The sequence below is a fragment of the Spermophilus citellus genome (assembly GCF_964194105.1).
Source record: "Spermophilus citellus genome assembly, chromosome: 14".
NCBI lineage: Eukaryota > Metazoa > Chordata > Mammalia > Rodentia > Sciuridae > Spermophilus > Spermophilus citellus.
In genome coordinates, this window is record NC_138194.1 from 74,831,507 (window position 1) to 74,859,363 (window position 27,857).

General features: G+C 36.8%; 1 protein-coding gene across 2 annotated transcripts in view; it reads right to left on the minus strand.

The window, feature by feature from the left end:
- The window catches only part of ANGPT1 (angiopoietin 1), a 228,041-nt gene extending 205,680 nt beyond the window's left edge, over positions 1 to 22,361 (minus strand). For both annotated transcript variants that reach the window (XM_081266564.1, XM_081266563.1), the window contains exon 1: positions 21,599 to 22,361. In XM_081266564.1, the coding sequence (XP_081122690.1) occupies positions 21,599 to 21,895 (297 nt within the window). In that variant the 5' untranslated portion in view covers positions 21,896 to 22,361. The remainder of the gene's footprint in view (positions 1 to 21,598) is intronic.
- Between the last annotated feature and the right edge of the window lie 5,496 nt (positions 22,362 to 27,857).

Consider the following 27,857-nt stretch of genomic DNA (forward strand, 5'->3'; position numbering starts at 1 on the left):
TTCTGGAGGCTAACTGTACTTTTCTTGTTGATGGTTCAAATTTCACAAATAAATGAGTGATTGAATATAAAAATAAATTTATACTGATAGTATATATGTCTCTCTCTACATACCAAAACATACAAATGTGTCAGATGCCATTCAGTTTTTCAAGTAAGCCAGGAATTATCATTTCTTTTTTAAAAATTTTTATTTTGGGGGATACTGGGGATTGAACTCAGGGGCTCTCAACCACTAAGCCACATCCCCAGCCCTATTTTGTATTTTATTTAGAGACAAGGTCTTACTGAGTTGCTTCAGCACCTCATTGTTCCTGAGGCTGGCTTTGAATTCACAATCCTCCTGCCTCAGCTTCCCAAGTTGCTGGGATTACAGGCATGCACCACAGTGCTCAGCTAGGAATTATCATTTCTTATTAAAGAATAAAGAAAACAAGTGCCAGAAGTCTCAGTTTAATAAGCAAATCACTGACTAAGAACAATTACGTGGTCAGTTTTTTTCCTATATGATTATATAATGACTTTTTTTTTTTCATTACAACTATGTAATGACTCCACAAATGTTTTGCCTTTAACTATAAACCTTCAAGAGGACAGAATTTCTAGTTCTATTTTTGGAGAATTAGATAAAATTATCAGCACTTTATTTAATTGAAAAACAAGTACATGTGCCTGGCGTGGTGGTGTGCAATTGTAATCCCAGTGGCTCAGGAGGCCAAGGCAGGAAGATTGAGAACTCAAAGCCAGACTCAGCAAGAGCGAGGTGCTAAGTAACTTAGGGAGACCCTGTCTCTAAATAAAATACAAAACAGGGCTGGGGATGTGGCTCAGTGCCCCTGAGTTCAATCCCTAGTATCCAAAAAAAAAAAAAAAAAAGGAAAAAAAATAAAAACAAAACAAACAAACAAACAAAAAAAAAAACCAAGTACATGCTTCCAGATAACCATGCCAATGAGAATAACCTTGGCAATGAAGATGTGGAGAAGGAGACGAAAACAGACAAAAGCTAAAGGCCAAAACTAAATTGGTTCTATTAGACTTCTTATTACCATCTCTTAGGCAACATACATTGGCTCTTAGTAGAACAAATATAACTTAAGCCACATAAGGAGGAGCCAACTTAGACTAGATCCTTCACTCAGCCTGATGAAATGCATTGGGATCATCATGGTAGTGTGAAAGCTATAGATTCAGACATGGGGTTTTTAGAGCACACAAGCAGAGGGACATTAGAAATGGAAGGGTGGAATGCAATAGACCTTTACAGTGTGACATTGCTGGCACACTTGACCCTCTCTCAGGGGATCATCGGATTGCCACTGCTTGAACTCCACAGAAAAAGGAATAAAACGTGACTCTTGGGTTTGGAGAGCCATTTAGTTAAAAAGGACTTAGAAATTATGAATCAGAATAGAAAAGAAATTTCTTGCTGCTGTTCAACTATACATTCAACACAACTTTCACCATAAGATAACAGGCTTTGAAGGAACTTTCATGATTTTATGATCTGTAGGCTAATACCAAACATAAGGGAACCAACTAATCAACCAGCTAATCATCCCCCAAAATACAAAACGCTCATAAAGAAGGAAGGAGTCATAAACTGAACTCTGAAAAGTTAAGCTGTGTTTCCCTCTCAGTCCCTCACACTCATAAAATAAATATTCCATTTCTGTTTTAGTGATAGTCTTTTAAGATCGCCCAATCTACCCTGCATCCTAAAACTCATGCACAGTGTACCCCCTGTCCTGGAACACAGGCTGGATTGAGCGGCTTTCTCTAATAAACTATGGCAAAGTTGTCACTCCTTCGATAAGGGCTGCAAATGATTATACTTCTATCTTTCTAATAGACTCTACTGCCTTCTCAGCATGCTGGTTAGAATGAGGTAAGCTGAATGCTGGACAGGACCACGTGGCAGGGTCTGTGAGCCTCAGTCCAACTGCCCATGAGGAAATGAATCCACGTGAGCTGAGAAGCCAATCTTTCTCTAGTTGAACATTCAGAGGAAATTTGAGCCTTGGCTAATATCTTGATTATGGCCTACTGAGAGACTGAAGCAGAAGACCTACTCAAGCAATACCTAAATCCCCACCCACAGAAACTTTTAGATTATAAAAGTGCATTGCTATAATTGACTAATCCTGGAAAATTTATTATGTAGTATAGAAAATTAATGCAATTCTCATATGTTCTCTTGATATTTATAAGATATTCCAGTTCATCTAGAATTAACAGGAATTCCATTAACAACATTTTTTCCAAAAAACTGTAGCTGTGTATAAATAAAGGAAAAGCAGTGAGTTTGTCATTGTGCCCTTATAGTTTCTTTGAATAGAAATCTATGGCTCCAGAGCAAATGCCCTAAATTTATTTTGAACAAACAAATCATTAAAGATTATAGATGTGTGTGTATAATCAATATTATATATTATGTAATATATTAAATATGTAATACATACAGAAATCATATATATATACACATATATCTGTGTATATGTGTATATGTGTGTGTGTATGTGTATATATATATATATATAGCAACTCATGTATAGCTGTTGACAGTTTTAAGGCACTCATAAATAACCTTTTTAAAAATGAAAGTTTTCTAGGAAAAAACTAAAGGATTCCTTTAAAAGCCGCATAAAGATTTCCTCCAGTAACTTTTGTGAATATACAGAACATAAGGATCAAGGGATTCTAAATCTCAAGTTAAACAAAACATTTATTAAGTGCATGATATAGTTTAGACCAGGTGAAGATGGAGATAAAGTTAAAATAATTGTTTTTGTGTGTGTTTTAGTGTGAACATGAAATCTAAAGAAGCCAGCCAACTTTAGTTCTTTTCCCTGCTCTGCCACCTAACAGGTATGAGACAAGGACAATCTCCACGCTTCAGGTTCCTCACTTCTAACATGAAAATACATCCACCTCAGATGAGGATTAAATGAGGTAGGACACATGCAGCATTGGGAACAGTTTCTGGCATATGACAGAATGTAAACACAACTGCTGGCTAATCTACAAAAGGGATCATATGAATATGACTTACCTCGGTGTATAATGGTTTTTCCAGGTGCCACATAGGAGTATAAGAAAGAGAAGTTTTAAAAATCTTTTCAAGCCTTAAAATCTTTACCCATTTTTTCTTCTATCACTGAAAGTGCTCCAGTTGAGAAGAAAGAGCACATTCTTTCAATACCTATTTATCAAGTCCATCCTATGTTCTAGGACACATCGCTGACTGATGCCTACTAAGATAAAAGCCCACTCCTGACTTGGAGGAGCTGACCTAGAGAGGAGCAGAAGCAGAAGGGCAGTGGTTAAGAGTCCAAACTCTGGGAGCAAACTCTGGATCTTAGGATGTTATGACTTGGGGCAATTTCCCTAGCTTAGTTTCCCAGTTTACTGTCCTTTAAAATGGGAATTATAGTTACAATCCCGTAAATTTATTATAAGGATTAACTGAATTAATACATGTAAAACCCAGAGACAGAACCCGGAATATATAAATCCTCAATAATTACATTTCCAGGAGGAAAGACAGGAAAGCAAACAGTATGGTAAGTGTGATGATGGGCCGTGGGCTTTGAACAAGGAGCCATATTAATAACAGGGTCTTGAACCAAAAGGGGACAGGACACTTACTTCAAAATCTCTTGCTGCTTACACTGGGCATACGCAGAAGGTACTGCTGCTGAGCAGAGTGGACCTCTAACTTTGCCAAAGTGTGGCAATGGAAACTAATTTACCATTTATATTACCATTTCTTACACATGCATCCTTCTTGAGATCAAAACTCCTGAATATTACATGAGGCCTATTGTAAGTGAAAAGAATCCTTATAATTAAGATTAAGTTGTGAAGTGTTCACAAGAGAATGTTACCTATCCAACTGGCACATGGAGGACAGTTTAGATGACCAGTTTTCCTCCCTAATACTTGTCAGTCATTTGAGAATCAAATTCAAGTGATTACAAAAAAAGGGAATAATAGTTATGGGTTACACACATGATACAACTTTGATGAAGCTGGTAGAATTTAGCAAGTACTTGCTACTTGGTGGCTTGAACCACAAAACTCTATAGAGTTTCCTTTATATAAACACAAAGACATAGAGTATAGCCATACCAATTAGGATCATTCATTTCATTCTTTTCCTTTCCTTTTCTTAAAATAAATTTTTGTATTGTCTATGGTGTGTCATAGTTACTATTAGCAGGCATGACAGCTTCTAAAACCACTCCTTAATACTAGGGCTCATAATTAAGGGAAATGTGAACCAATTATTATAAATGCATATTTTCAGTACCCAAACAGTTTTTTTTAATTTTGACCACGTTCGATTCTTTACTTTATAGTTTCATCATCCTGTGTATTTTATGCTAACTTAAAATTATTTGTGTGACTGCTTGGTTAATACCTAGTTCCTTGCTAGATCATGGACACTGAGTAATCAAAATATTTTTGTTTCACCTTTGTCTTCAGTATTCCAACAAATGCTGGAGTGAACACATGATATCAGTAAATAAGTATTCAGTGAGTGAAAAAATTAATGCAGTCTTGGAGAGCAAATTTTCATTAACTAAGACTTTATAACCATTCACACAAAATCTAGGCAGATTTTATGATCCACAAAGAATGTCTTTTCAAAAAAAAATTTTAGGCAAAACCACTATCATGCTGTAGGAGGACAATATCATTAATTATGTCATCTCTGAAAACTAAGAAAGGCAATAAACACAGCTAATGAATTAGCCTTAAATTGGCCAAAGTGTAGAATGTGTTTCCATTCCTAATTGATGCAATTTTATTACAGATCTCTCGATATCTCTCTCTCTCTCTCCCCCTCCCCTCCCCTCCCCTTCTCTCTCTCTCTCTCTCTCTCTCTCTCTCTCTCTCTCTCTCAAGCTAAACCAGATTTCTGGCTTTCCAATTGTACTTCATAAACTCTTAGCTAACACACAACAGTTTTGTCACAAATTACCAAGTGATAAGATTTGACATCAGGCAATATGGACACCACCACCATACCACATCTTAAAAATACCTTTTTGTGAGGCAATACAAATAGATAACATGATGCAGATTTTTCTGGCTTGCTTGAATAATGCCTTTAACTACTCTCTACAGGATCAAGTGAGCAGAGAATATTCTACAATTGGTTGTGTACAATCTGTGCAATGTTTGTTTCAGCTGTTACAAAAAAAAAAAAAAGAGGCACGTAAACCATATTTGGATTCACAAAACAAAGTACTTATGTAATGGAACATAATAAAAAAAGTTAGAGAATATTTTGTTTTACAGTATATGATTCAATAAAATGATGATATAGCCTGAATTCTTGTCCTGCTACCACTTGTAGTTCTTTCAGTGATAGACAAAAGAAATTAATATGCTTTTTGAAAGAAAATGATAGCCTGAGCAGTTTTACTCAACGTATAAGCCTGAAACCTAAGGACTTGAAAGAAAGATATTTAGAGAGGTTGTAATGTTATTTTAAGTATGTGCTATTAACAAATTTACTAACTTTTTTTTACATTTGTATTATTGCAGAAGGCTAATAAAATACATCAAGTTGCACCTAATTCATCCTCAGTGATCTGGCCAATTCAATTTTCTATACTCACAAAGGTCTTTGCTTTTCAAAGCTATAAACTTTCTTGCATATAGCTATCATGTCCCCTGTAAACATTAGGAAGTATCCCAGGGTTTTGTGGCAGGTAGGAAAAGCCTTTTTTTTTTTTAGAAGATTTCAGAGGATTCTTCAGATTCGAGAAGTCAGAATACATTGTTTTGCATGTCTGTTCTTCTTCAAAAAGCTACCCATAAAGAGCATTATGGGTAATGCCCAGCCAAGTGGCTCTTAGATTCTCATTTAGAGAAGAGTTATTCATATTACACAGAATTAGCAGATATAGCTTCGTAAGAAATCCATTGCACTATATAACCATGCTTCTCTACTGAATTCAGGGCAGGAAAATCCTTCACTGGAATTTGTGTGTCATTAACTAAAGTCCACACTTTTCTGCTTTTAGTTTTACCTAATGTCCTTTTTGTTCAGGATCCCATCCAAAATTCCATATTACTCATTATGTCCCCTTAGGGTCTACTCCCTTTTTTGATGACCTGAACATTTTTGAGGAGTACTTGTTAGATATTTCATGGACTATCTCTAACTTGAGATTGTTTGGATGTTTTTGTCATAATTAGACTGTGGTTATGAGCTTTAAGAAAGAGATCACAGAAGAAAAGTGACATTCTGTGCTGTTCTGATAAGCGGAAATACTATCAAAATGACTTAGCACTGTTGATATTGACCTTAGTCATCTAGTTTGAGGAAGTGGTGGTCAAGTCTCTCTAGTGTAAAGTTACCTTTCCCCTCTTTCATGACAGCACTCTCTAGAAGGTGTGACTCTGTGCAGTTCAGCCTTAAGGAATGGGGAATCATGCTTCCCTTCTTTGAGGCAGAGCAACTACAGAAACTTTTAAATTTCATAAATGAAGAAATATGAAGTCAAATCCTGTTTAGTTTACATCTATGATCCATCACATGCTGAAAGCAAAACTGTATGCATGCACATAAACACAAAAATACATACACACGTGCATTATGTGTTATGCAATAACACCTTCCCCTATTGCAAAATCAAGAACCATGACAAACACTGTGATTTGTCTTTTTGCTAAAGAACAGAAGAACTGACTCATTGGAGAGTTCTAATTTCCATCATAAAGAAAGTAAATGGCTTCCCCATTCCTAATACCACAATATCACCTAGTTTGGGGTCTCCAGGGATTGGGGTCATTAGAGTGAATAAGACTCCATGATGTAAAGTCTTGAGAATATAAGAGGAGTGTGTATTTTTAAGATGATGTGAGTTTCCCAGTGAGCATATTTTATTTCTAGGCATAAATATGTGTTTGCTTAAATATCCACATGGCCCATGTTACAGGACTGTTATTCTTGCTCGGCAACATGGAATTTCTATGTTTTCACAGAACCAGATTTCTACTCATATTCTATCTGAAACTTGCAGGACTACCAGGGCATGCACACTCCTAATATTAACCAGGAATCTCTTTGTGCTATAGAAAGGCACAGAATGCATTGTAAGGCATGAGCCACTTGATAAATGCTGAAGAGAATTCTACCTACAGTTTGTATTATAAAATGCATATTCTTAGAAGTGTATAATGACCCAATTGAAAACACAAGATCAGATTCAAGAAAAAAGGGCCACATGAGACCCATTGGTTAGCTAATATCATTTAGTGTACCTTATTGCCTCTTTGAACAGATTCTTGGTACTGAAATGATTCTTCCTGAAATATTTAATGCCCTTGTTTTCAAAATGGAACCACTGAGATTTTTTTCCAGGAGGATTCATTTAAATTCCCAGGATCAAACAAACTTCAAAGAATAAAAGCATTCATTTATGAAGGCATTCATATATAACACAAATAGAAGAGTATAATGCATATATCCTGCCTGACAGTACAAGTGTGTAATTTTAAATAGATAGAGACTACAACGTAAGACTTATGGACCTGAGGAGAGTAATCTGACTCAATTCCCTAGGATATTCTGTGCTATACAAATTGCAAATGCACAAGATACACAAAGGTATGGGAGAAAGAAAGGGCTCTTTACCTCTGCATTTATAAATTTATAGGACCTTATGATTGGCCTTCCCTTTCTCACTCAGGAAGACAGATGGACTCAATCTCACATTACTTAATGTTAAGAACTATCCTTAAAGATGCCTGAAATTAACAGTTCTATAGGATACGAATACAGAAATACTTGCATTTGTCATAGTATCTATTACTTGAGTAAAGCATGCTTGTTGGGATATCCCCAGTTTTAAATCTTAGTATTATCTTTTTGACAAACACTTCTGAATTACTTTTTTTACCTTTATTATAATTTTATGCTCAGAACTGTACCTACTACCTGATGATCTACCTGTTTTCCTTATCTGTTTGCCTTGTTATCTTATTGCCTTAGGGAAGAGTCTGGGGTGTGAAGGTCACTCTCCCTATTGTCACAGCTTCTGGTCATTCACCCTTTCATACAATTGCAAATTCTAAACCTGCTCTCTCTATATCCAATTATTGCTTATGTCCAAGTCCATGAAAAACTTGACAGTAAGTTTCCATCATCTTATTTGTTACCTTCTCCAGGAAACTCCATTACATAGGAGTGAGCTGCAGGGTTTGTATCAATCTATCCATTCATTTACCTCATATGTCCATCCATCTTTCCATCCTTACACTTATTAAAAACTGTGTGGAGGATGGGGCAGGAGGGATTCTGGAACTCTCTGTGGCACAGCAGGCACATATTTAGGGAAGGAAAAGAAATCACAATATTGTAACAGAACTGCAGGATTTAGAAAGAGCTGGAACATAGAGAAAATTATGAAAGATGAGACAGGAGAAATAAGGGAAAACTCTCCGCTCTAAAATATTTCCCCTAGATTTTATTTCCTATGGATTATGCTACTATTTCTAAAGACCCCTTCACATTTTCTTGCCCTAAGAACAGTTACTCTGAAAAATAATGGCAATTCAGTCAAGTCTGCATGATCCCATTTTCTCCAAATCATTCCTGCTATTTTTATTTAACCTCAGTCTGTAAGACCTATTTTTAATTAAAAATTAAAATTTAAACTTCCCTTACTTTGATTGTGAAAATGGCAAGCTCATAATGCATGATATATACAGCAAGCATGTAAGAGAAAATAAAAAAATATTCTTCAATTCTATCACTTAAATTAATCACTGTGAATATTGTTTCTGTTATTAATAGTACTGCAATATATTCCCTGTTGACAGTTTTATAAATATACTTACAAACTCAACCTCACCTCCCACTTTACCCTCCCACACAATCAGAGCTATAACATGCTCATGGCATTTTAAAAAATGAGAAAAGTAATAGTATCTAGGTACAGATTTGTGAGAATGAAATAACACACTTGAACTATCCAACCCAGAACTTTGTGTAAACTAAATGGTCAAAATATTGGCTTCTAATTTTACTACTGTAATTTATTCAGGCATATCACCTACTGGTTCAGTCAACATCTTGTGGACATTTCGTTTTTAACAGCTGCGGTCGTGGTTGTGGGTCACTGAAGTCTAGGCCTTTCACCAGATGATCTTGGGTTGAGGGTCTACTGATCCTGCCATTTATGGCCTGGGGGAACTTGTACACGGTTTCCTCATTTTCAGCCTGTAAATAATGTTGTTTATCTTTCAAATTCTTTTGAAGGATTAGAGATCATGTGTGTGAGGTGTCATAGTAAGTACCTAGTGACTAATAATACCCACGATTTCCAGTGTTTCTGCTATGATGGCTGCAGTGAACACCTTCATGTATATTGCTTTTTCCCTCTGTCAAACTGTTTTCCTTGGGAATGATTCCCAGAAGTTGGATTACTGAGTCAAAGGATATAAAAGTGCTTAGCGTTTTTTTTTTTTTGTACTCACTATTATGCTGTTTTCCAGTAAGTTTCAATCAGTATGTAATATAATAAGCAAAACACATCATACATTTAAGAATGTTCCTATACCTGTTTCATTTAAGTTTGAATCCCCTGCTCATCAGTTGAAAAGAGAAGAATCTGGGATGGATTTTATTGCAGGAATTCCAAACCACTGGGAATCAAACAGATGCAGCTAACTTGTTTTACATTTGGGAGACCACCAGTCAGCCATGCTCAGTAACAATTTTCAGAAACATCTGGATTTAAACTTACAGCCTGAACATGACAGGTTAAGTAGTGTAGGATTATAAAAAAAGCTTCATTCCTAGAGTCCTCAAAAATGTGAATTCTCTGAGATTTTCATAATTTTTAAATGATCAGAAAAACTACAAACAATGTTATCTATAAGACTCATATATCATTTTGGCATTATGGAACACTGGTCTGCTCCAAGTTTTGTTGGTCCCTGAGGCTTCTTGCAAAGAGAAGGTAGAAAAATTCTTACTGACAACAATTTTATTCAAAGGACCACAAAGGTATATGCTGTCTTAAAGTTGTATCTATTGAATCTTACTAAATTTATGTGAAACTGAAATATCTAACTTAAAAGAATAGAAAAGGGAGAAAAAAGTACTGGTTTCAGAACCAATACAGGACTTATGACATTCTAATGATGTCCTAAGTGCAAACTTCTGGAATGCAGAGTCCATGTCGGATGCATTGTTCTTCAGTGACAAGTATAGTGATAGGCAGCACAGTAAGCGCTGCATGTAAGCCTAGGTATCTGGTGACCATTCCAGTCCTAACTGTGGGTTCAATATATTATCCACAAGTTTAGTGTCTTGTAACAATCAATTGATTACGCTCATTGGGTCACAGGCTCTATGGGTCAATGTTTTAGACAGGGTAAAATGGCAATGGATTGCTTCTCTTCCATGATGAGAAGGACCCTGGCTCCAAAGCTTGAAGAAACTGAGTGGGTGGGAACTATAATCCTGTGTAGGCTCTCTTACTCACATGTCTACAGACTGGGCAAGGATGATTCAGATATGGGGACTCACTAACCAGAGCTCCTTCATATGTCCTCCTCTAGGTGGCTTGACTTCCTCACAACATGGTGGACTTCTAACATGGCAGCTCAAGCCTCTGAATGTGAGTGTTGTGATAAACAAGATAAAATTTAATTTCCTTTAATGATTCAGAAAGATTCAAGGCAAAGGGAATTCTTTACAGGAGGATAGCATGTAAGACAAGAGATACTGTTATAATCATCTTTGGAAAATGCAAGATTGTTCTCCAAGTTCTATACTCTATATATTTTACTTGTACCTTTTCAATCTTATTAAATTCAAACTACATCTTCCTCAAAGATTCTAATATGCTCCCATCCATGGACAAATAGCACTGGGTGTCTCCCTGACATAAAATCTCCTTCTTACCATTGATTTTAAAAGAGAAGGATTAAACACATGCTAACCTCATTTTCCTCAGGGGATATTTTGTATTTAACAGAAGAGAGATTTTTCAAAATATTTAGTGAATTATCTGAAATATAAAAAAAATGTTTAGTAAACTTATAGGGTTTTATTTAAATATTTTAATTGTCTTTGATACTTTTAAGGCCATGATCTCCAAAATTAGATCCAAAGGAAGTTATTTCAAAATAATAGCTAATAATACATAGAGATAACTTATGCTCAGGATAATTCATTTCCAAACTAACTTTTTTCATTGCAAACTGATCAAGTTTGATTTATGAACTCAAAGTACATAAGTTTTTGTCCCATATGAAACATAATTGTCACAAAATTTTAATAATTCCTTCTCTCTCTGATATGAAGGCTTCTTAGTCTGATATATACATTTAATTTTCAAATTCTCAGTGAAGAGCTGATTGTGGAATTTACACTTGTAGTTCAGTTTTAATCATTTATATGCCTAAATAACTCATTTTGGGGAAAAATATCAAGGAATTATTTGCCACTGAAAGATTTTTTAAATTAAAACACACACACACACACACACACACACACACACAAACTGTCCTAAGACAGAAAGAGCACTAGAAAGCAATTATTCTAAGAAAAGTAAGCATCTTATAGAACCTAAAATCTATATATGGCAAATTATTCTGATTGCCAAATGAAGGTTATTTATTATGGACATATCCTCCAAAAACTTAATAAAAGCTTCCTTCATTTTAACCTTTTCTCTGCTCCCCACCATTCAGAATTTGTTTTAATTTTTGAAAGAAAATGCCAAAGAGGAGAAAATAATAAAGAGTTCTCAGATTTACCCATTCAGAAAGTCTGAGTTCAAATTTTACATCTGTGTCCAAGTAGACAGGCAAACTTCTAAATATCATTTGATTCCACTGGCCCTCAGTTTCTTTATCTATAAAATTGCTTTGATATATCTATTATTTATAAAAAAAAAAAACACATGTACTTATCTATTTGGAGGATGATACTGTGGACTAAAGTAGACCTTGGAATACCCTATTTGTTACTAAACACCATTATTGGAATATTCTTTTTCATACTTCCTTTGATGACAGAACATCCAGCAACCATTCCCCTCTTTGCAGATTGTGTTATATGGATGAGATCAATCCATAATTATGTGTCTCCTAAAGTACAAACTGTACAACCAAACATAAGCGATCACTTCCCAGCCTCCATGAATTTGTACATGCTATATTGTCAGCTATCTCTTGAGAAGGGAGGAAAATCAGCTGACATAATAGAAGATGAAAAGGATGGGGAGGGGGGAGGAAGAAGAAAGAAAATTAAAATTGAGAAATGGGTCCTCCCTGATCTACAGTTTCCTACGACAGGAAAAGACCCCATCATTCAGCATCAGCACTAGAATCCTTCAGACCACTTCACTGACCATGCAGTTGCCCCCAGATAGCTTGAGCTCTACAGCATGCATGTAGGCGTATGTACAGCCTGACAGTGTCTGCCAGGCCCCTACGGTGTCCACATGCCACACACTGCTGGCTCTCATCATTTAATGGAAAGCAGAGGTCAAACAAACAGACACACATTGAGTTGTCTGGTTTCTTAAAATGTGTTTTAGTCTATCTCACCATATAAAAGTACATGGAAATCCTAACTGAATTCAAATTTGTCTTCAACCTGTGTTGTCTTCCCTCCTTTGGTGATTCTATGAAGAAAAATGGACAGAGGGCAGTTAGGGTCGCCTGGAGTCTTCCCATCTGCTGTAGTTGATCTTCATCAGCTATGGAGACAGCTATGGAACCCAGGCTTGTGAGTGTTCAGGCCTCCACCAGCAGAAGAAAAGAGAAGAAGATCTGTCACAATTGCCTGCAAGTAGCAACATTCTTGGCCTTGGTCCAAAATACCAGAAATATTTTAATTAATAGGGACAATGATAAATAAAATAGGAAGTGAGATAAAAGGTCATTGCCTGAGAAAGCAAGGCCTTTCTCCTCATTTTTACAACTCTCGGATTGACCTGCTAAAATAAAGTGCATGCAAATAATATTTTAAGTTCCAGAATGTGCTGTTTCTTTTCCAAACAGGATTGCCTTCAGATAAATCCAAGAGGGAGGTCATTCAATTGAATGGAAGATATTCAGAAGAGGCAGCTTCACACCATGTAAAGCAATTGTAAGCCTTTCTCTGTGTTTTAGAAATTTTCAGATAAATAGTGAGACTCAATTAAGCTCTATACATTCAAGAAGATGGTGCTTCTATGGAGAGAGGTGGGAGGGAATGCAGATGGGGTTGCCTGGTCTGTCAACAGACCGTGGGAGGGCAGAGAGAATTGGCTATTGTGCTTCTGTCAGCAGCAAAACCTGTGTGCCATGACCAATTTAACCATGCAGCTTTAGAGTTGGGCTGGGGACAAATGGTTGTCTGAAACAGAATTTGAGAAAAGGGCAACTCATTTAGTATGAAAGAATTAAGGGTTTATACACAAAGGCAACTACAGAAAAAAAAAATTTTTTTAATGGACTTAATGGTTTGAGGATTGACAGGAGGAGACATGGTTAAAGTTGCTGTTGCTAATCTCATGGTTGGTTCATAGCATAGGTCATGGAGTCAGACAGCCCCAGGTTGGCTGCTGGCCTGCAATTTAGCCATGTGGAAAAGTGGTGTCCTCTCCCCATCCCTCAGTTTCTTCATTTGGCAAGTGATTCATTCAATTATAATACTTTCTACTTCATACTGGCTTTTAAAAGTAGTCAGTAAATTAAAACATGTAAAGTTCTTCTAAGTATTCTAATATTAGAATATTCTAATAGTTTGAGGAAAAGTTTCCAACAGGGAACTAATACTAAACCTAGAACTGTCCCTAGCAATAACTAATGCTTACTTAACATTTATGGTATGATACAACTTACACAAAGTAATTTATGTAAATTATGTTTACATTTAAGAATAACCTATAATGATTGGTGCTGTTATGACCTCAATTTAACTCATAATGAACTGAGACATAGAGAAGTGAAGGAATTTGCCCAAGATCACACAGCAAGTAAATGGTACTGCCAGGAATTTAAAACCAGCAGTAATGTTGTAGGCACAGCATATGTCATTATACTCTACATTTTAAGTCATTAAATATTCAGTTTATTAAACAAACCTATTGATTCATTCAATAAATATTGAAACGACTGACATTGGATAGCTCTATTCTTTTTAAAAAAGTGAGTGAAATAGGAAAATGATGATAACACTGGTAATGTTGGTGATGAGGATACACTCTCTGCATCTTACATCTGCATAATTAAGACAAGTGATGCCAAGACCTGCTTTGAACAACAAATCTTGAGTTGTAAATAAACACCCACTGGACTATGAAAGTCTGCTGTATATTAATAGTGAAGATAAGAATAGTGTTAAAATGCTTTACAAAATCCCAGGACTTTCCTTAAGGGTTTATAGGGGAAATGAAATTTGGATGATTATTTGTTGTTGGTTGTTGTTTATTGTACTGGGAATTGAACCCAGGTCTCAAACATGAAACAAGTATGCACTCCACATCTAAGCTATATCCCCAGGCCTGAATCAGATTTTTTTTCCCCCTCTGTTTGTTTGTATCGGTAGAGGTGGGGGTGGGGTATACTGGAGATTAAACCAAGAATTTGTACATGCTAGAGAAGCATTCTACCACTAAGCAACATCAACAGCCCTATTTATTTTAAGTTGTCCAGGCTGACCTCAAATTCATGATCCTTATGCTTCAGCCTCCCAAATAGCTGGGATTACGGGTGTGCATCACCTTACCCAGCTAATTTGGGATTTTAGAGTACTTATTGGTTCTTGGGAAGCAAAAATCCTTCATTGTGTATTACTGTAATGTAACTCATTCAGCTTTAAGAAACAAAATCAAGCCTATCTATAAATTTTCCCCTAATGAGTTAATATATACTTATCAATTAAACTTGAAAATACATCATCTTTCAAAATTGTCACCAGTCATTGCCTGGAAATTTACAAGTTGACCATTTGGCATTGGCTGATGTGTTTCTATCACTAAGGATTCAAGACATTCACACTGTGCTTACATTTTCTTAACATTCAGCTGTGGGTTTACTTTAGACACATGTTGATATCTGTGCTAATTTGCATAATCATTCAATAGTTCAGGAAAACTTAAGAAACTCATTCCCATACAGACTCTATAGTATAAATAAGTAATATTCATTTTCTAATACTTACTGATGAAAGATAAAAACCCACATAAGCCCAGATGTAATATTGATGAAATTCTTAGCTACCAGTAGGTCTGTATTTGGCATTGTATGTTTTACTTCCCTTTCTCTTTTAAAAATTGCTCTTCTGCTCACTCACTCACTTGAAGGAAGAAATTCAGATCATTTACATCAACAAAGAAATCCAGGTTATTCAGGACCAAATAAGCCTGAGAGCTTCTCAGTTCTAGTATTTCTATATGAGACTTAGAGAAGAGTATTCAGGTACAGACCCCAGGTGTAAATAGCCCCCAAATAAAAAGCACTCCACAGAGTGCTTCATTCTTTAGAAACTCCTTTGATAACAGAGGGGGTACATCTTGTGTACACATTATAAAAAGATTTAAACACTAAGAGGCCCTCCCTCCCACAGACCATGGGTCCAAAACCAAAGGGGATTTGGAATTTCCCAACTTCACTGCAAGAAATGATCTTGTATTGGAACAAGAATCAAGGATGACTCAGAATGTAATTAGGCTTGTGCATTAGAGCAAATGATACAATATAGCTTATGGTATTAAAAAAAGAAAAAGAGGAACACAAAGCAGGAAAAGACCCCTAATGTGTCTGCATAGAGACCATTGCAGAATGAAAGCAAAACCCCCTAAATTAGCAAATTATCGCATGGGGGCTGCCAGTGCTCTGTATTCTGTAGCTGAACACCTCTCTTACTGCTTCTTTGTTCCATCATCTGCACAGGTGAGAACACTTCTCTCTAATCTTTCTATCTAAAACAAGTGACAGAGACAAAAAAGTTTCTAAATATACCGAATGCAAGAGGCTGAGCTGAAGTCCCATTTCTAAGAAAACAGAATGTCTCCAGAGTTTTGTCAACATTCTTGTTAATGCTGCAACTAACAGGATGAAACAGGTACAGGAAGCAGGGGACCATGGAGCCCAGACCTGTTTATCCAGAGATTGGGGACCTGTATCGTTATTCAGGTGCTTTTTCTTTTCTGACATATATCTGCTTTGGGAATATTTCTTTGTTCAAGGATGATGGGCAGTGGAAAGAAAAGACATGAAATTCCCTTGTCTGTACTCTTCTGAAATGTCACCTCACAGCATGCCAGACACCAAGCCAAGAAATGGCTTAGTCAGGCTCTCCGCCAATTGGCAGGGACCTAAAGCTTACTGGACCTCCTGAAGGGCAATGTTTTTCCCACACAACAATCCCCACAATTTACCTTGCAATGGTCCCAGTATTAATACTAATTCTTCTTGTGATATTGGGCAGGGAGCAGGGGTCAGCAAACTTTCTTTTAAAGGCCAGATATTTAAAAATTGAGATGCTGTAGGCTATTTGATTTCAATTGCAATGACTCAACTTGCTTTTGTAGGAGAAAAGCATCAATAAGCATCACAAAAACAAAAAATGTGGCTCTGTTTCAATAAAACTTTATTTACAAGTGCAGGTAGCAGGCAAGATTTGGCTCTAGGGCTATAGTTTGCTGCTTGATATTGAAGATGGAACTCAGAATATTAATAAAAATTTCTCACATTACATAGCTAAGTAGTATGTGGAATATAATTGGGTCTTATTTTAAAATATATATTTAATTATAGTTCAAATCTATCCATGGAATTCATTTCTCTCTATTCATTAAAAAAAAGGCATAGTCATCTCTTAGTATCAATGGGGAACTGGTTCAAGGACCCCCTACAGATATCAAAACCTGTGGATGCTTAAGATTTTACATAAAATAGCTAGGATCTGCATGTAACACATGACACCCTCCCATGTATTTGAAATGTCTGCATTATTTATCATACCTCATATAATGTAAATGTTATATTAAAGATTGCACTATATTATTCATGGAATAATGACAAAAAAAAGTTTGTATGTGTTCCAGTATTTCAGTGTAGACACAAATTTTAAACAAATATTTTTTTACTTCAGGTGGGTTAAGTTAGATGATGCAAAATCTGCAAAATAAAGGGTCAACGGCATTCTCTGCTAATGCTGCTCTAGGCATTATTCTAGAGGTCAATCTGCTACCGAAAGGAATAAATATTCATAAATAAAAATTGGTAAACAATATGGGTATAGTCCCTACCTCATAGAGCTAAGAGTCTGCAAGAATATCGTCACTCATTCCACATTCTTCTAGGTATAAGGAATGCTATGAATAGACAAGAAACCTGCTCTAGTGAAATTCACATTCTTAGTAGAGGAAGATGGAATAGACAGAAAATGAATAATATAACATCACACAGGAGTAAATGTCATGAAGAAATTAAATAGCACAATATGATAGGAAGTCATTCAGCAGAATGGGAAAGGTAGGAAGTGATGGTGCTCAGAGAGGACTTTTACATGAAGACCTGAATAAAGAGGAGGAGCCATCCATGGTGAGAGCTGGGGGAAGAATTTTCTGAGCTGAACAAATAGCCTGTAAAGTGCCCAAGGCAGGAATGAGCTTGTCTGTTGGAGAAATAACAAGAAGGGCAATGTCATTTGAGTGTCTGGAATGTTGTTTGAAGGTAATAAATGATGAGGCCACTAAAGGGGTTGGGCAAATCACATAGGACTTCTTGGTAAAAAATCTGGATTTTTGTTCTTATATAATGGAAAACTATGGGGGGGGTAAGAAAGCAAAGGACACATTCCTATTCATTTTAAATTAAACCAATAACTATATATGAGATGAGCACTATTTTAAAGAGCCTCAATGTGAAGGGTAGAGTCATGGGTAAAGAAGGCCTGCAGATACCCACAGGAAAGGACCCACCAGCCTCAGCTCTAAAACCTGAGCTCCATCAATGAAAACAGGCTGGGGAGAACTCATAAGCTGTGATAGCTCCAACTGCCCAGATTCCAGGACCAAAATGGTGTCTATTACTTCTTGGATCTTTTGATTTTAAAATGTAAAAAACAATAAAACCTAACTATTGGTTGAAAAATTAACTCAGATTCTGAAGGGCTCCTCCCTTGCTTAAAGATCAAGGGTCTGTTCTTAAAAGGAATTTGGTAAGGACTTTTCCACAAACCTGATTTAAAAGAAGTCATTCCTGTTGAATTTTCTTGGCAATTGCCACTTTTTCCAATCTCTATGCACAAATCAAAGATGTCTTCAAGTTTAGAGACAAATTATTAAAAACGTACTCATCTACTCTCTACTCATTTCACACAATTAGGAAGTTCCCCCTCATGAAAATAAAGTCCCCCCCTCATGAAAATAAAACACAACACATCCTTTATGGTTTAATATTGCACAGTCACCAGCCAGCAAAACATTTGGTAAAAGCAAAACACACCTTCTAAACATTCTAGAACATTTTATATTCTAAATACAAATATTTAAAATTTGCATCTTAGTAAAACTTTGACATATAAAAGAAAAATAGCAATAACAATCCATAACAGGTATGGATGTTAATACCTTTCTGTCATAGAAATGTAGGAAGAGATCATGACAAAGGGGCAAACACACAATAATCATTTATACTTATTGTTACATATCCAAGATGTATTCACTGTCAGACAAGTGATACGTTTGCTAATAATATGAAAAGGAGCTATATGATAGAAGAAAGTCAAACTCAGACACACATCCAGGTATTTCACCCAATAAAACTGTGATGTTGGGCATCAATGTCATGCTCCTCTTTGCTATCTGACAAGTCAAGATAACTTTGTCAGCCTACCTCATGTTACTAAACAAGTTCCCATGGAAAGTTGGTCTTTCTCAATTAAATCCCTCATGTCAGGAGATCAGTGCCATAACAATTCCAGTGTTTATGGTGACCAGTAAATCATTTGCCCCCTTGCATACTTTTCTTCATGTTCAGTTGTAAGACCAGAGAAGTGGCAGAATGAAATTTGAGAATGTAAGTCTCTTAAAGTGACTTCTAATGATGGCTCATGTCTTACAAAGAATTTTTAAAACTCTACTTCACCAGTGTTCAAGGAAGAGAACAGATTAACATAAATTATCAACTAGCATTGGTAACACTCATTTATTCTACATCAGAAACGTTCCTGACAGTGATGCCATGCGCTGCATAATAATCACCATTCTTTGATTAATTATTTTGTCGAATAAATGGATGAATTAATTTCACTTACATACACTGATAGCCTGGGTTTCTGCAGTGCATGGCTTCTTACCCACTCCAATTAATTTGAATAAAAATATAAGTAGTACAAGTGGCAATCTAGAATATACCAAATGGTTACAGTTAAAAAAAAAGTCCATCTGATAGATAAAAATAAATATATATTACAAGAAATTTAGAATTTGGATTGAAGGAAACCTCTAATTAAGGGAAATTTATGAGAGCCTTTAGCAAATTCTCTGCTGAATGCATTTATTTGGTTTCTTGATCCTCCAACCAATCACATTAACAATGACAAAAGATATGCAAATTTAAACAGACAATAGTCAAACCGAACTGCTCTGACTCATACCAACTGAGAGACATTTTCAGCAAGTATTCAGCCTGATTCATTCTTGCAAGGGTCCATATAACCAAAGAACATTTCAATAGTTATGTTTGGCTATATTCTGAGAGCTGTGGCATAATCATTGACCAAGAACAATGTAAACAAGAATCAAATTTATTTCACAAAATAAATTAACATACGAAATGTGTACATGACTTGACTTAAGCCCAGTAGAATTATGTGTTTACCCTGTCACTGCTGAATAATTGCATAGCAACACAAAATATGCATTTCTATGTTTGAATCACCATTTTCATTGTATGTTTTAAGCAAACAAAACATTACATTTTTGGTAGAATAGATCATTCATGACAATTTGGGACTAAATTTCCCTCTAGGTCCCCCTGAAAGAATTTAGACCAATTTACCATGATTGATTCTCATTAAAAAACTAGATAGGATGGTATATTAAGAATAATAACAAGCTGTTCAACCGAGCTATTCATTTCTTTACTATGGAAACAAGGTTTGCCAAAGGGAAAAAACTGACATTCTATTTGTAACTACTATCACCTGAAAATTAAGCTACAGATTTTAAAAGACTGCAGAATTCTATTTTCCTTCTTTCCTTCTTCCCACCTATTGATATTTCACCTGTAGTCTGTAATAAGAAGACTAACTGCAATTCCGAATTTGGAAATTCTAGAACAACCAAGTTCCAGTTAACATGTCAAATGAAATAACAGTGATCTTAGTTCAGTCCCTAGTGGACAAAAGTAGAACAACTATTACTCGGCATGATTCAGCAGGGCTGACCTAAATGATTGTGACCAGACAGCAACAAAAAAGAGCATTTGTCCCATCCTTATCTTTTATCCTCTTAAAGGGTAACAGACTACCTTTAAAAAAGCCCGTTCATGTCCTGTCTATATGCACCAAGTGAATCTGTTAGTAATGATCGGGGGAGAAGCTTTTCACAAACAGGGACATTACCACCATTCTAGTAACAGTCAATTGAATTCACTTACTGCTGCTTACCTGTTACACAATTAGACAGTAAAGAGAGAAAGGGCTGCAGAAAGTGTCCTCATAGTTTAATAGGCACAGTTTCAATGCAAACTTTTCAGTGGTTCAGTTTGATTCCTATAAATTGGGATTGAATGCATATCCAAAATCAACATTCATCTGGATATTGAGACTCCCAAATGGCACTGTCTCTGACACAAAATCCCTGGGAAAGGAGGTACTTCAGGAATATGCAGATCCTGCTTAATGTGTTCAGTCTAAATCTGCAGGTGCATGTCTCTGTGAACAGCCACTGCTGGCTGCATTTCTCCTCTCATTGTGACAAATAATCCCTTCCTGATGAGTCCACATTAAACCTTCTTCTTGATTTTTCTCAAGTACAGAAGAACTAGATGACAGAAATAAGTCCTCTATATCCTGCCACTTGTTGAAATTAACAGTTCCCTCTACTCATACAATTTATTCAACCAATAAATATTATAAAGATTGAAAAAAATGGACATTTTGTGGCAATTGCAAAACCCTAGCTGCACAAAATTTTCTGGTGTAAAATTGATTTGATCCTCAATAAATATTGTCATTATGATTTTCTTTTTTCCACCAATTGGCTTAAAAGTTGCATGCTTTCTTTTTTTTCTTTTTTTTTTTTTTTAATTTGGGTTTCGACAGACTGAACACTCAAGATAAACTTTTAAAAAGAGAAAAGCAGAGCTGTCATAAGGTGCCAGTATTAGATGCACAAATCCGGGGAGGGGGGAGCGCCCTGCATTCAAATGCTTACATAAGCCCAGAAACCCTGGCTTACCCAAAAAGTCAAACCAGAGAGCCGGCTTGCATTTGCAAACACTGCCCCCGTGGAGCAAAAGGTAAACACACAAATGCCCCCCTAAGGAACGCTAAGTTAGCTGCAGAGCAAGAAGAGAAAAGGCTCCATGCAATTAAGAAACTGAAAGCAATCACTTACTTTTTGTAGCCACTGAGTATAATTTTCCATCACATGCTCCAGATGTTGAAGTTTCTGGGAAGAGAAATCCGGTTCCACGTGTGGAGCATCTCTCTGCAGAGCGTTTGTGTTGTACTGGTCTGTCGTACTCTCACGACAGTTCCCGTCGTGTTCTGGAAGAATGAAAGTGTAGGCACATTGCCCATGTTGAATCCGGTTATATCTTCTCCCACCGTTTTCTGGACTCCGGCGCTGGTTGCTGCACCCTATGTGAGTCAGAATGGCAGCGAAGAAAGCAAAGGAAAGGAAAACTGTCATTGTACTGCCAGCACTCTCCTTCCGTGTCTCTCGCAAAACTTGCTCCTCTCTTCTGACCTTTAAACTAGTTCTTTATTTCAGGTAAAACTGCTTGTTTGTTTGACTTTTTCCCCCTCAAAGAAAGCGTTTGCAGAAGAATCATAGAAAACTAGCCATTTGTTAGCTTTGTTCTCAAATGTTATTTTTTTTTATTTCACTGTAATGATAGTTTCCTTCGTTAAAACTTGAGATATTTATTGCATAGTAGCTGAGATTTATTGTTTCCTCTCTGTGTAACCGTTCAGCGTGGAGCCTGCCTGAGTCAGCTGCCTGTACATACTCTAGACCCTTTCCTCTGCCCTATCTGCTGCAGATCTGCTATTTTCTCCCAGACCTCAGTGAGTTTTATTAAGGTTGCACATCCAAGCCAAGCTGGAAGCAGGCAGCCTTTCACAAGATGACTTGACAGGAATGCATGAGTGTGCCCCTATGCTAAGGATTGCTGATGGCTTTGGGCGGGGGATCGTCTTACAAATTGGCTAGATGCGCATGACCTCGATCATGTATGGGCCTCCCGCCCCTTCCGCAGACAATTGCCCTCAGCCTGTAGCAGATTCACGGTAAATCAATAAATAGAGCAGTCCACCTTAATACACTTTTGGTGTGTATGCTGACCTACTAAAATCCAACAAACCAGCTGTATGTTTTTAAAGTTACTATTTAATATAAAACCCCAAGGAAGAAAGTAGGCACAATGTCCAATGAAATTATTTTTACCAGTGAATGATAAATCTGTATAATTATTACATTTCTTTCAAAAATAAACTTTTATTTTTGACTCTGGGGAAAAAATGTATTAAGAACTATTTTTAGCGACAGTATTGTTTTATTGTGTTCACTTAGAATTTTATGAGTTAGAGAAAGGAATCAAAAAGGATTAAATTATCAAGAAAATTACCCTAATTTGTCACTCAAAGCAATATAGCATGTGCATATTAAATAGAAGTATCAAAGTACTTTGGGGATATGGATTTTAAATGAAGCTGGTTGCCTGATCAAAATGCAGCCCTTCATGGAAGCTCTGTGTATATAAATTGAGCAACTTCCCCAGAAAAACAATGTGGTTACAGTTTAAGACAGTTGCCTAAAATTATTAATTCCTGTGGTACGTGCTAATCATATATTTCACAAGAACCTTCTTGGTGTTGCTGTGTCTGTCTTTAACGCTGGCATGGAAATTCCACATAAATCCTCTGTGGCTGCAGAGACAAACCATCTGAGAACAAGTATCTATCAGGTGTGCCAGTGGTCTGAACAGGAGAAGTCTCTGTGGTTTTATTAAGGAAGAAAGAAAAATGATCAGAAGGTGTTTTCCCAAATGTATAACATAAATATTTGAGCAAAAGAACCAGTAAAATACCCAGAACAGGTGATGATTATAGAATTTAGAGTATGGCACTGAGAACTTTACTGGATGTGAGCAGAAATCAGGAGACTTCATCCAGAACTGGGCGGGCTCTCAAGCAACAAGACCCCTCAGTGGAGTCACAGTGTGCAAACAGAAGTCAGGGCATACCCTCCCGTGTCCTGAAATGGGAGCAGGGCAGTGGGTGAAGGTCAGGAGTGGCTGGAGATGGGCCTTTAGGGAGAAGTTAGAGAAGTCAAAACAAATTCCAGAAAGAATGTAATTTACTTTCCGGGTTAGGGGAACTTGCTAAGATTCATCAGTCCTTTCTACACCAATTAACAAATTTCTGATCGGACAGATAGGGAAGCAAGTTAGGCCAAACACAGCAATAAAAACCTTTCAGCCACTTTTGCAGTCTCCTCTTGTGTGGTTGCATGCCTCCCTGTTGTGTGGTATCACTCCTATGCAACAATAATGGCATTTATTAAGAGTTTACTATTTGTCAGTGCAGGATAAGCACACAGCACACACTATCTCATTTAATCATCCCAACAAACCTAAGGCATGAACATTATGTTTAACCCTGTTTTATCAATAGGAAAACTGACTCACAGAAAGGCTAATAGGTCACAATTCACATAGCTGGCAGGTGATGTTGCCTATATATGAACTCAGGCAAAAAGGGACCCAGAGCCTCTGTTTCTAAAGAACAAGCCAATCAACCTTTATAGTCCTCTGTGAGAAATGAAAGCAATCCCCAAGGGCTCCAGCTGAACTGATTGGCAGGCCTAAATCAGGGGAGTGATATGTACCTAGAAAAGAAAGAACTGAAAATTCAGTTTACTTCCAAAGTCATTTAATTGTTTTTCTACATGCCAATCCCACCAAAAAAAGTGACAGGTTTCCATCGCATGCACATCCATGAGGATAAGTGGTCCAGAAAAGCAAAGGTTGTCTGAGAATGCTTTCCTGCATTGCTTGCTTTGAAAATTATCCATGGAAAGAAGACAGTCCAAAACCAACACCTATAAGTGTTTTGTTAAGAACTAAATACAGCTGAAAACTGGCAGAAAACTAATGGATGAGTGGCAAAGTCTCTATAGAAGTGCTCCTGTTTTTTCAAACAGCTGCAACTGTTGAAAATCTGTCCCTCTGTGTGCTTGTCCATGTGAGCTTCTCCTGTCTGAACAAATGCGAAGAAGGAATGCACAATTTCCTGAGGGAAACATAGACAACCAAGAAAGGAAAGCCTGAAATACAAGTTCACAAAAGGGGGTGGAGGTGGGCAGACTGAGAGAAAATGATAGACTGGTATATTTCTTTGCCAGAAAAACAGAATTCATAATACTGGAAGCCCTAGGGTCAACCTGGAAAAATATCTGAAGATCAATTTTAAACAATCAGAATATGGAGGGATGTCCTGGATCCACTCCTGTGTTTTGGAATTCCAGCTGGGCCATAGTAAGTATATTCCAGTGTCTCCATCACTGAGGATAAAATACTTAAGGGCCAGGGATCAGCGCTGACACTGATTATTCAGAAATGGTGCAAGAGTTGGGGATTTTGAAATTTATGGAAAAATGGGAAGAATGGGAAAATTCAAAAAAATTTCATAACCACGGTTATGAAAAAGGTAAACTAAAAATTCTAAAGAACCAAATGATTCTATTTAATTGAATTCTGAGGTAGCTTGATTTTTGTTTTTAATGCTTTACATTGTTGTTAGAGTAGGAGAACTCTAGAATCAGAAAGTGCTTTAAGGTTCTAGACTCACATCTACAAATAGTCGTGGTCATTGTTGAAGTTTCCGGTGAGACCAGGAACACTATTTATATGGGAACTTAGTGGCTCTAAATCGGTCTTAAGAATCAGTTTTTGTACTTCCTGTGTGACACTTTCCTGATTTCAATGAGGCCCACTCTCTCTGTTGACTTTTAACAACTTTTTCTTCTTATCTCCAAAATAGCACAACTCACCTTTCTGTTTCTAAATCAGGGAGTGATGGTACCAAATGGTACCTTTCTTTTTTTTCAGTTTTGTTTTGTTTTGTTTTGGTTGTTGTTGCTCTTGTTGTTAGTCTATCTCCCCCTCTATCTGTGAGCTTCTAAAGTGAACTCGCTTTCATCATTAATTCCCAGCACTCACTGCACATTCCCTTTGTAGGAGTGAAAGAATGAATGAATGAATGAGTGAGTGAGTGAATTGACTAATTTCTCAATCGGTGCAGCTTTCTGATTATTTGACTACAGACTGGCCATATCTGTTGCATTTGTTGGGGAGATTTGCCTAGAGCCTATATGCATAAGGGATAAGGGATGAAGCCATAATTATTCTACAGAGTGAATTAGACACAAGAACATAGTACAACAGTAGTATGTACTTAGTGCAATAGTAGTATGAACATAGTACATAGTACAATAGTAGTATGTACAAAAATAATAGTATTTTTTACCCTTAACAAATTGTTTTTTCATTGAATGTTTACAGAACTCCCACAATTAGGTCTTATTATGATTCCGATTTTGCACATGAGAACATTGGAGCACATAGAGAGGAATTTCCAAGATCTATGATCTATTATATATAGCAGAGTGGTAATTTGTTCCTTAATTCATGTAACTCTGATCTATATTGCTTCCAGGTATATTTCAGTGTTAGGAAATAGACATAAAATATTTCTTGGAATTTAGGCAACAGGAACAGCATGGCACCTATAATTATCATTAGTCCTCTCTTCTCACCCACACCCTCAAAACGGGGTTAATATTAGGTCAGAATGCACCCATGTGGTTGTCCCACCTGCTTTTCAATGGACAACCTGATTGATCTGCCTGTATTTTGAGTTCACTCTGAATGATTAGTCTTTGCCATGACATCTGTTACGGATCTTGACTGACATTGCAACTTTAAAATAAAATTAAACTATGAAAATTTAAAAAGGGTTTCTTTTTGAAAAACCTCATCGTGAACTAAAATCAAGGAAACATTCTTCTGGTATTCATACAAAACTCTATGATGGCAGGTCAGGGACAGCCTCCTCCTTTTGGCCTGATCACAGGGTGGTTCAGCATGCCCAGGAGTCCATATACTAGGACTCTGCTCTGGTGCTTTCAGGGATCAAGATTATCATCAGGGTTATGGAAGCAGCGGCGCTAACAAGAGAACATTTCTTGAGTGCTGGAAGTGAAGCCAATACACTCAACTATGTAGGCAGCAAAGACAGAAATACCACAAGGGGCTATATCAGAAAAAGAAGGTAGACAATACTACCAAGTGACTGACAGCCCTGTGTGGGTACATGTAATATATCCCTCGAAAACTCTCAGGCAAGTTGAGAGGCCTTTTCAAAGAGCAGTGGACATTGCAGCAGTTGGGGTGGGGGCTAGAGATATGTAGGTATAAATATGGCCCTACCTTCTGATAAGAGAGAGTGCTGGTAATTGATGACTTGCTCTCTAATTTAGTTTTTAACTATAGCAAAGCAAGTTGGAAACAGTTGATACAGAATTAATTTGTTCTACCAAAAAAAAAAAAAAAGGAAGGGAATAAGATACTTAAGGAAAGACATGGAAATGGGGGGTTGAAGTTGGAGAGATTTTGAGGTTCTGTGGGAGAAATATCAAAACGGAGAGGAAACTTGTGGGTAAGCGGTGGTGAGAGACTGGGGAAGATTATATAGAGTGGGGAGGTTTGGAGTAAAATGGTGTTTCCTATGAGATAAAACCCCTCCTAGTTTTTTAGGCAAAATACATGCTTAGGGGCAAGTTATTTCTTTATAGTAGATGAAAACAGCCATTGTTCCTTGCTCTATACATGATAACAGCTAATATGTGGATCATGCAGACTATTAATTTGTTTCATGGTGGTTTTCTACATTGAATCAGAGTCTGGAAGGCTAGGACCATGTTTATTTTATAACGACTGTCTCCTCCTATCCGGCCACATAGGAGGTATTAAGTAAGCATTTACCATATAACAAATTGACTCTCCTTACTTCTCAGTGATGAGACCTAAAGACATGGAAGCATCACTTATTCCTTTAGAGGCTTCCAGGTGCTGGACCTACTTAGGACCCCAAATCTCACTTTCCACAAAGTCACATAAAGCCTGTAGATGTCGTAGAATTCCCAGGGAATCCTGAGAGTGATAAAAGAATAATACCTAACACTCCAAGTCACCTAGGAAGATGCACAAAGTTGAAAAAAAAATTCAAGAAACATCCCAGAATTACCTTTGGGGATTACATTACTTGTCAATGTCACAATGGAGATAATGTCTACAAGTATTCAAGTCAGAAAGGAAAACAAACAGCTGGGTACTGAATCCAGCAGATGCCAACATTTCCCTTAAACACAGATGGAGAAATACTGCCACTGGAGATTCATTGAGATGAGATCCCAGGAAAGGAGAAAACATATAAGCAACTTTGCATTCATTAACTCTCATTTATTCTCTTTTTCCCTTCAGATGTCTTGATTCCTAGATAGGAAAATAGAAAAAGAAAGAAAGAAAAAGAAGAAGGCTTCACTCAACTGACTTTTCCCACTTCAGAAAGGACGTGTATTTATATGTTCT